The sequence below is a fragment of the Chrysochloris asiatica genome, unplaced genomic scaffold, assembly GCF_000296735.1.
Source record: "Chrysochloris asiatica unplaced genomic scaffold, ChrAsi1.0 scaffold00168, whole genome shotgun sequence".
NCBI classification, from domain to species: Eukaryota; Metazoa; Chordata; class Mammalia; order Afrosoricida; family Chrysochloridae; genus Chrysochloris; species Chrysochloris asiatica.
Genome location: NW_006408686.1, coordinates 3,504,436 through 3,513,786, shown reverse-complemented (window position 1 = coordinate 3,513,786; position 9,351 = coordinate 3,504,436). Strand labels below are relative to the sequence as shown.

At 55.1% G+C, this 9,351-nt stretch overlaps 1 protein-coding gene across 1 annotated transcript; it reads left to right on the top strand.

Moving 5' to 3' along the window:
* Positions 1–1,279: 1,279 nt before the first annotated feature.
* On the top strand, positions 1,280–6,648 carry ZNF574 (zinc finger protein 574). The gene is made up of 2 exons (XM_006871380.1): positions 1,280–1,434; positions 3,704–6,648. Exon 2 carries the CDS (start codon positions 3,724–3,726, stop codon positions 6,412–6,414), a length of 2,691 nt encoding a protein of 896 aa, XP_006871442.1. The 5' UTR covers positions 1,280–1,434; positions 3,704–3,723; the 3' UTR covers positions 6,415–6,648.
* Positions 6,649–9,351: the final 2,703 nt, after the last annotated feature.

Sequence of the window (9,351 nt, the reverse complement as noted above, 5' to 3'; positions counted from 1 at the left end):
CCCTGTTCTTGAATTTGGGTAATTCTGAAAATGTTTCTAACAGGTGGGGCAACTGGCTCCCAAGACCCTGAGGGCCAGGAGAAGGTGAGAAGGGATGGATGGCTTGAGTCCACCTTCCCTGAGTTGTGAGGGGTCAGTCAGGGTGAATGGCATTGTAGAGGAAGCAGAGTAAAGTTGAAGCCGCGACAGGGTCATTTTGTTTAGACTCTTAGACCTGAGTTCCTTCAAGTCCTCTATCTCACTCCCAACTGTTTTGTCAGATGTCATGGCCTGTCCCTACTTCTCCTCTTCCTCCACTTTCCATAAAGGAGCTCTGGTAGCGAAGTGGTTACGAATCGGGCTGCGAACCTCAAGGTCAGCAGTTCGAAACTACCAGCTGCTCCGTGGGAGAAAGATGAGGCTTTCTGCTCCCGTAAAGATTTACAGCCTCGGAAACCCTGTACAGGGTCGCTATGAATCCTGACTCCACCACCACCACTTTCCATAGGAGCCCTGGGTTACGCGCTGAACCGCTGACTGCTCCTTTGAAGAAAGATGTGGCAGTAGGCCTAAAGATTTAGAGCCTTGGAAATCGATGGCTCAATTTAGTTCTGTTCTGTATGATCACTACATTTGGGCCACTTTGTATTTCCTCCTTTATTCTTCAGTTTTCTTTGTTCCATCAGATTCTTTCTCCTTACTTTTCCTGATTCCCTCCTCCCTCAGAAGTTCCTTCGTATTTTATGTGCCGCGCTCCCCAATTCCTTTTTGCTCTTTCCATGAAGTGCGTCTGGAGCCTTGATTTCCCCTTTTCCTTCCTTTAAGTGTTGGGTGCACCAGCTTCCCCCAGGTCGCCTAGGGGCTGACTGACGATTTACTTTCTCGCTTTCTCCCTCCTCTCCCGGCTTCCTGCTCCTTAATGCCCATCATCCTTATCCCCGCCCACCAGGAGCCGCGAGCCTCTAGTCCCCGATTTCCCACCACAAGCCCACAACGCCCGAGTCCCGCCCCAGCGTCCCCAAGATGGCGCCGCAGTCTCGCTCCGCCGTCTGACATCACCGCACCGCCCTCCGCTCAGGGCGCCACTCCCGAGCCGTCGAAGGCGGAGTCACCGAGGAGGGGAAAAGAAGCATCCTCCAGGGGACTAAAAGGGGCGGGCACTAGCAACCCGAACGCAACGCTCCTCACTATTGGCCCACGCCTCGGAGACCTGAGCGTCGATTGGCCGAACGGCAGGAGCCAGACGGGCGATGATTGGTTGCGTCAGGCCGTCCGCAAGGCGTACGAGGAGGAAGGTGGAAGGGGCGTTGCTGACGGCAGCTGGGGGCTAGAGCGAGGCTCGCGAGCAGGCGAGAAGCGACGGCGCGAGCTAGAGAGGGCGCAACGTGAGGGTGGCTGCGCGAGGGGACCGGCGGCCCGGGCCTGGGCCCGGGGCGCGCGAGACGGCGGAGGCGGGTGAGTGCGGGAGGGCGCACTGAGGCCAGTTTGGCTCCCCTGGTGCCGCGGCCTCCTCGCCACCCCGCCTGCGCACTGAGGCCTGGGAGGTGGGCGCGCGCCGGATGGGGCGGCCCCCAACGGCCGGCGGGACGCGCGGGCAGCGGGTCGGGGGTCGGGCCGGCGGGTGGGCCTGGGGCTGGGATCGTGTGCTGGGCTGAGTGAGGAGGGGCGGAGCTAGGGGCTGGGGGCGACCTGAAGGCGTTAGGGCTGTCCCCGAGGAGGGCTCCCAGGCCCCATGGGTTATCCAGAGGCAAAGGCTGGGCGGTAGGACGAGCCCAGGACCTCAATGGGGGAGGTTAGAGGGCACTAGTGTGCCCAGAGGGAGGAGTCAGGTCATGGGAAAAGGGAATGAAGTGAATGAAAAGAAAAGATCAGTTAGGGTGGACAGAGGGGTTTCAAGTGTGGAAAAGAGAGGTTATTAGGAAATGGATCATCTCCGGAAGAGGCCCAGGTGTGGGGATTGGGGTTCAGTGAATGTGAACAGGATTTAAACCAACTTGAAGTAGAAGTGGGAACTTTGGAATAGGTGGAGAAGGAGGAGTTATGTAATGGAGAGATGGTATCTGGGAATCCTAAGAATGGGCTGGGGGAAGCTAGCCCTCTTTTTAAAAAAAAAAAAAAAAAAGTACAGGGAGTTAGGTAAATAATGGGAGATTGGGGATCCCTGAAGTGAGTGAGATGTTAGGTTGATATATTGGAGGTTTGGGTCAGAGGGATTTGATTATCCTCAGGTTTAGGGGGCTGGGGATCTTACATGAGAAGAAGAGGGGGCCTGGGGATCCCTAAAGGGGATTTTGGCTGTAAGGGGTACGTGTGAAAGAGATTTAGACTATGGTGAAGTGGAGTCTGAGTATCTCTGGAATGGGTTGTAGTGTGCGCAGAATCATTTACAAAGAAGTTGGTATAAAGAGGGGTCGAGTATCCCTGCAAAGAAGAGAGGCTTAGGTTGATAGGAAGAAGGGTTTTGGCCATTCCTATAATGATCTAAACTGGGAGGGGGGTCTTTTTACAAGAAAAGGTTAAATTAATAATGGGGTATACAGACCCCTGGTATGGGTTAGAATGTGGGTGTGAAGGAAGATTTTAAGTCAGTGTAAAGAACGGGAGTGGTTTGGGATGGGGATAGGTCTTTTGGCAACTTGGATTAATGAGGAGTATGGGTATTCCTAGAACCGGATCAGGTGGTTGGGGATCTTTTTTGTAAAGAAGTAAAAGTTAGGTTCATGTGATGAGGGAATGTGGGTATCCCTCAATGGGTTAGGGGATTGGGATTGGGATTTGAATCTGTGTGGAGAGAGAGGGTCTCAGTATCCCAGAGGGGATTACAACTGTAGGCGAGGTCTGGATGCAAAGAAGGGCGAGATTAAATTCATGTGAAGAGGGTCTGGGTACCCTTGGAGAGGGAATTTGTCTAGTGGGAAGGGGGAGGAAGGGTTTAAAGAAAGGGCTAGGCTTTGGTGAAGATGTGTCTTGGTATTCTGAAGAGGGGACTAGGGTGGCAGGAAAGGGCCTTGATTTGTAGATGGGGTTTAAGTCCTTGTGAAGAGGGGGATCTGGGTTCCAAGGGGAAGTGGCTAATGTGGGGAAAGCCTGAGTGTGTGGACCTGCTAGATCAACATGAGAAAACTTGACTGAGGGGAGGGCTAATTTGATGTGAGGAATCTGGGCCCCAGAGGGAGAGTATGTGGGTAGCAGGAGAGAGCTTTGTACACAGGAGGGGGCTGGAAATGGAATGCAGGGCGGTTGGCCAGTTGGAGTAGTCAGGAAAAGAGGAACTCTCTTGGGTATCTTGAGAAGGGGAGTAGAGTTGGTTGTGTGAGGCCCTAAAGAGATGAGTCAGTGGAAAGAGGTGTGAACAGGGAGGACCGTCAGTTCCTGTGTGAGAGGTTGGGATGAGGCACAGGAGTACTGGGGGACTGGACAGGGTACAGTCTGGTGGGTGGTGTCTGGTGTCAGTTGATTCCAAGGTGAGACTGGAGTTTAGAGCTCTTGGAAAGGGACCTCTGGGAAGGGAAGGTTCTGTGTAATGGTAGTGTGTATTCAGAAGACAAAGGATTGTTAACGGAGGGAGGCAGGAGTAGGAAAATTGAAGTCAGAAGTTTGGGGGGGCGGCAGGGAGAAAGCTAAGTTTTGGGGAAGAAGGAGCAGAAAGGGCCAAGCAGTGTCCCAGGATGGGCCAATGAAGCATGGCTTAGCTGTGCTTTGCCTGCAACTCTCCTTTCTCCAGCCCAGGGCCTGGCTGCCGCCATGACAGAAGAGTCAGAGGAAACGGTCTTGTACATCGAACACCGCTATGTCTGCTCAGAATGCAACCAGCTCTACGGATCCCTGGAGGAGGTGCTCGTGCACCAGAACTCCCACGTGCCCCAGCAGCACTTTGAGCTGGTGGGTGTGGCTGACCCTGGTGTCACGGTGGCTACTGAAACTGCTTCAGGCACGGGCCTCTATCAGACCCTGGTCCAGGAGAGCCAGTACCAGTGCCTGGAGTGTGGGCAGCTGCTGATGTCACCTAGCCAGCTTCTGGAGCACCAGGAGCTGCACCTGAAGATGCTGGCGCCCCCGGAGACAGTGCCTGCCGAGCCGCCTCCCAAGGTGCCGGCCCTGAGCTCCAGCACCATCCACTACGAGTGTGTGGACTGCAAGGCGCTCTTCGCCAGTCAGGAGCTGTGGCTGAGCCACCGGCAGACGCACCTCCGGGCCACACCCACGAAGCCACCAGCTCCTGTTGTCCTGGGCTCCCCCGTTGTTTTAGTGCCCCCTGTGGGCCAGGCCCGAGTGGCGGTGGAGCACTCCTACCGCAAGGCAGAGGAGGGTGGAGAAGGGGCGGCTGTCCCCTCCGCAGCTGCCGCCACCACTGAGGTGGTGACTGAGGTGGAGCTGCTCCTCTACAAGTGCTCTGAGTGCTCCCAGCTCTTCCAGCTGCCTGCCGACTTCCTGGAGCACCAGGCCACCCACTTCCCCACACCGGCCCCAGAGCCTGCAGAGCCCAGCTCACAGCAAGAGACCCTAGCGCCATCACCTGCTGAGGTCCCAGCATCTCAGCCCGAGCCCTTGCCAGCCTCTGACCACAGCTACGAGCTGCGTAACGGCGAAGCCGTTGGGCGTGATCGCAGGGGGCGCCGGGCCCGCAGGAGCATCAGTGGGGAGCCCAGCGGGGCAGCCACCCAAGAGCTCTTCTGCTCTGCCTGTGATCAGCTCTTTCTCTCACCCCACCAGCTGCAACAGCACCTGCGGAGTCACCGGGAGGGTGTCTTCAAGTGTCCTCTGTGCAGCCGGGTCTTCCCTAGCCCTTCCAGCCTAGACCAGCACCTCGGAGACCACAGCAGCGAGTCCCATTTCCTCTGTGTGGACTGCGGCCTGGCCTTTGGTACTGAAGCCCTCCTCCTCGCCCACCGGCGAGCCCACACCCCAAACCCACTGCATTCGTGTCCCTGCGGAAAGACTTTTGTCAATCTCACCAAGTTCCTTTATCACCGGCGTACCCACGGGGCTGGAGGTGTCCCTCTGCCCACGACACCAGTCCCCCCTGAGGAGCCAATCATTGGTTTCCCTGAGCCAGCCCCAGCAGAGACCATAGAGCCAGAGGCCCCGGAAGTCCCTGTATCCGAGGAGAGCTCACCAGGGCCCGCGGCCCCAGGCACCTACCGCTGCCTCTTGTGCAGCCGTGAGTTTGGCAAGGCCCTGCAGCTCACCCGCCACCAGCGCTTTGTGCACCGCCTGGAGCGGCGCCACAAGTGTGGGATCTGTGGCAAGATGTTCAAGAAGAAGTCTCACGTGCGTAACCATCTCCGCACACACACAGGCGAGCGGCCCTTCTCCTGCCCTGACTGCTCCAAGCCCTTCAACTCACCTGCCAACCTGGCCCGCCACCGCCTCACACACACTGGGGAGCGCCCCTACCGCTGTGGGGACTGCGGCAAGGCCTTCACACAGAGCTCCACGCTGAGGCAACACCGCCTGGTGCACGCGCAGCACTTCCCCTACCGCTGCCAAGAGTGTGGGGTGCGTTTCCACCGGCCCTATCGCCTGCTCATGCACCGCTACCATCACACGGGCGAGTACCCCTACAAGTGCCGTGAGTGCCCCCGCTCCTTCCTGCTTCGTCGGCTGCTGGAGGTGCACCAGCTGGTGGCCCATGCTGGGCGCCAGCCCTACCGCTGCCCATCCTGTGGGGCTGCCTTCCCCTCCTCCCTGAGGCTCCGGGAGCATCGTTGTGCAGCAGCCGCTGCCCAGGCCCCCCGGCGCTTTGAATGTGGCACCTGTGGCAAGAAAGTGGGCTCAGCTGCGCGGCTGCAGGCTCATGAGGCAGCCCATGCAGCCGCTGGACCTGGAGAGGTCCTTGCTAAGGAGCCACCGGCTCCCCGGGCACCCCGGGCCACCCGCGCACCAGTAGCCTCTCCAGCAGCCCTTGGAGGCACTGCCGCTACAGCCCCCGCAGCCCCCACTCGGCGCCGGGGCCTGGAGTGCAGCGAATGTAAGAAACTGTTCAGCACAGAGACGTCGCTTCAGGTGCACCGGCGCATCCACACCGGCGAGCGGCCATACCCATGTCCAGACTGTGGGAAGGCCTTCCGTCAGAGCACCCACCTGAAGGACCACCGGCGCCTGCACACAGGTGAGCGGCCCTTCGCCTGCGAAGTGTGTGGCAAAGCTTTTGCCATTTCCATGCGCCTGGCGGAACATCGCCGCATCCACACAGGCGAGCGGCCCTACTCCTGCCCTGACTGTGGTAAGAGCTACCGCTCCTTTTCCAACCTCTGGAAGCACCGCAAGACCCACCAGCAGCAGCATCAGGCAGCTGTGCGGCAGCAACTAGCAGAGGCCGACGCTGCTGTGGGCCTGGCAGTGATGGAGACTGCAGAGGAGGCCCTGCCCCTGGTGGAGGCCATTGAAATCTACCCGCTGGCCGAGGCTGAGGGCGTGCAGATCAGTGGGTGACGCAGACCCATGTCCCTGTTGCTGAAGATCCTTCTCAGCGTCCCTTTAAATCTCTGTACATAGTGTGCCCATTCCTCCTCCTCTTTTTCCCACCCTGTAGTGAGTACTGTAATTGGATTTATTCTCTCTCCTCAGGTGCCCTTGTTCTGTATAAAGGTCCCCCTGTTCCCGACCTTCCACCTGCTAGCACTGGTGGCCCCAGGGAGAAGCAGTCAATAAATAAAGACTGAGTTGGACATTTGTGTGCCTTAGTCAGGCCCTTTTATGTGGGGTGGAATTTCAGAGACGGGTGGCCAGGTAACAACAGTGTCTGATGTCACACCTGTGTCCCCAGTGCCACAACCAGGCATGAATGATACTTGTTAATGTTAAGAACTGTGACGTCAGTTCTGACTCAGTGATCCCTGTATAGGGTTTCTGAGGAGTGGCTGGTGAGTTTGAACTGCTGACCTTTCCACACAAAATCCTTTAACCCACTTGGGCACAGCTCTCAGAGCCCAGAGATTTCCTCTGGGTTCTAGAGGGAGGCAGCATGGCTCCTTTGCCACTAGAGGGTGCCACAACCCCACAGGAAAGCTTGACGCTATTTCTGTTGGTGTCAAACATTTGGAGGACTTTTAAATTCTTCTTTCCATCCCTGTTCCCTCACTTCGTGGCCTGAAGTGCACTGTGCTCCCCACCAAGGCCATCTGGTTCTGTCATTAGATCCCCAAGGAGGGCAAATGCGAGGTAGGGAGGCATGTTTCTGAGGCAGTCTGTGGGGGGGGGGGTTCTTAATCATGTGTGAATAGAGGGGGCGCTCTGTCATAAAGGGAACCACCTCGAAGCCTACCTGGAGTTGGGCTTCGGCCTAGCTAGCAGGTCTTTGTTAGGTGGTAGGGGTATTACAGGAGCTGACTGACGTTTAAACATCAAGTTAGTCTGAATTGCTTCTCTCCATTGTTTGGTATAACCACCCTGTGATCCGATGAGGAAAACATTTTGGAGGGAAAGAAATCAGTCTAAAGCAGTAAGGTGATTTACCTTAAAGTCACCCAACCTAGACAGGGCAAAGCTGGGATTTCAGTCTGGTTTAATTGGTTTAGTCACCATTCTGGTTGCTTTTTCACTTTGCAGCCTTCTTGGGGAGCACAGTGGCCCTGTAGAATAAATATTTGACTGTGAAATACAGGGTCTGCAGTTTGAGCCCACCAACTGCTTCGTGGGAGAAAGACGAGACACCGATTTTGAGTGGATGGCACTTCACAATGAAAGAATCTTGGGGGAGGAGGGGTGGTAGAGAAAAGGGACCGTGATGTATGTCACTGGCAGGAATACTAAAGTTGATGTGCTAGTCTTGTCTCTAAGACCCGTAAGCAAAACACTCATCTGCCATCGTGTTAACCCAATCTCGTGGTGACCCCATGTGGATCAGTAGAAGTGTCCTCCATAGGGTTTTTAGTGGCTAAGGCTCAGACCCAGAGGAAAATAGGCATATTGCACCCCTACTGGAGCCCCATTATCCAGGCTCTTGTATTGAGAAAAAGTTCAAAGGGAAGCTACTTGTATTAAAATCAGGGGTAAGGGAGGCCTAGGAAGCACTGCTGTGGTCCTGTATGATAATCACTGGACAGCTGAGCTGATCTTAAAGTCAGTGGTTCAAACCCACCAGCTCCTTGGAAATGTATACAAGATTGCTGTAAGTTGGAACTGACTTGCTAGCACTTGTTAAGTGCCATTAAGCCGGTTCCAATCCATAGCAACTCTGTATAAGGTTTCTGAGGAGCAGCTGGCAAACTTGAACCACCGACCCTGTTCAAGCAACTTTGCAATCCAGCACATTTACCCACAGCGCCACACCAGGAGCCCTGGTAGTGCTACAGGTTTGAGCATTGGACTGCTAACAACAAGGTCAGCAGTTCAAGCCCAGCAGCTGTTCTAAGGGAGAAAGTGGAGGCTGTCCCTTTGGATTGACAGTCATTATGAGTTGGAATCAACTTGATGCCCATCTGTCCACTTACTCTTTACTCCCATCAGCAGCCCTTTGCCCTCTGTGGGTCTTAGGGCGCACATCGTTTGAACCATCACTGATGTAGCTACTGCTCAGATGAGAAACTGATGGCTCGTGGACAGACACTTAACTAGAATCATGCAGGTGGAGGAACCAAGGCTAGAAATCAAGTTTCCTAACTCCATTAATGGAGTCCTGATGTGGCACTATAGGACAAGCACTGTAGGTTAACCACAAGGTGGGTGTTTCATCCCCACCAGCTGCTCCTTGGAAACCCTATGCGGGGTCGCTATGAGTTAGAACTGACTAGACGGCACTTCACAACTCCGTTAATAACTATGTTAGGGCTCTGGAGTCCTGCTGTGGTCCTGCAGGATGAGCGCTGGACCTCAAGGTCAGTTTCAACCACAAGGTTGGTGGTTCAAATTTACCAACCGCTTCTCAGAAACCCTGTCCGGTGACTCCACAGCACTTAACAACAACAACACATTATGCTTGGAGTCCTGTTGTGGTGCGGTTGGCTATGCACTGAACTGCTAACCCCAAAGTCGGCGGTTCATACCACCAACCTCTCCTCGGAAACTGTACATAGGGTTGCTATGAGTCAGAACCGCTTGACAGTATTTAACAAACAATACATGCTTATTTTAAGGAGCCTTGGTGGCACAGTGGTTAAGTGCTCAGATGGTAACTGAAAGGTCAGCAGTTTGAATGTATAAGCCATTCTGAGGGAAAAAGATGTGGCCGTCTCTGCTGTAAAGACTATTTTGTTGTGCTGTTGAATTGGTTCTGATTCATCGTGACTATAGGGTTTCCAAAGCTATAAATTTTTATAGGATCCTCACCTTTCTTCCCTGGAGAGACTGGTGGATTTGAACTGCTGACCTTGTAATTAGCAGTCAATGGGTAACTCATTATGCCTCCAGCACCTTGGAAACCATATGGAG

Bases quoted from the DNA above. Each gene is read 5' to 3' on its own strand.
- ZNF574 (XM_006871380.1), top strand. From the start codon at position 3,724: ATGACAGAAGAGTCAGAGGAAACGGTCTTGTACATCGAACACCGCTAT.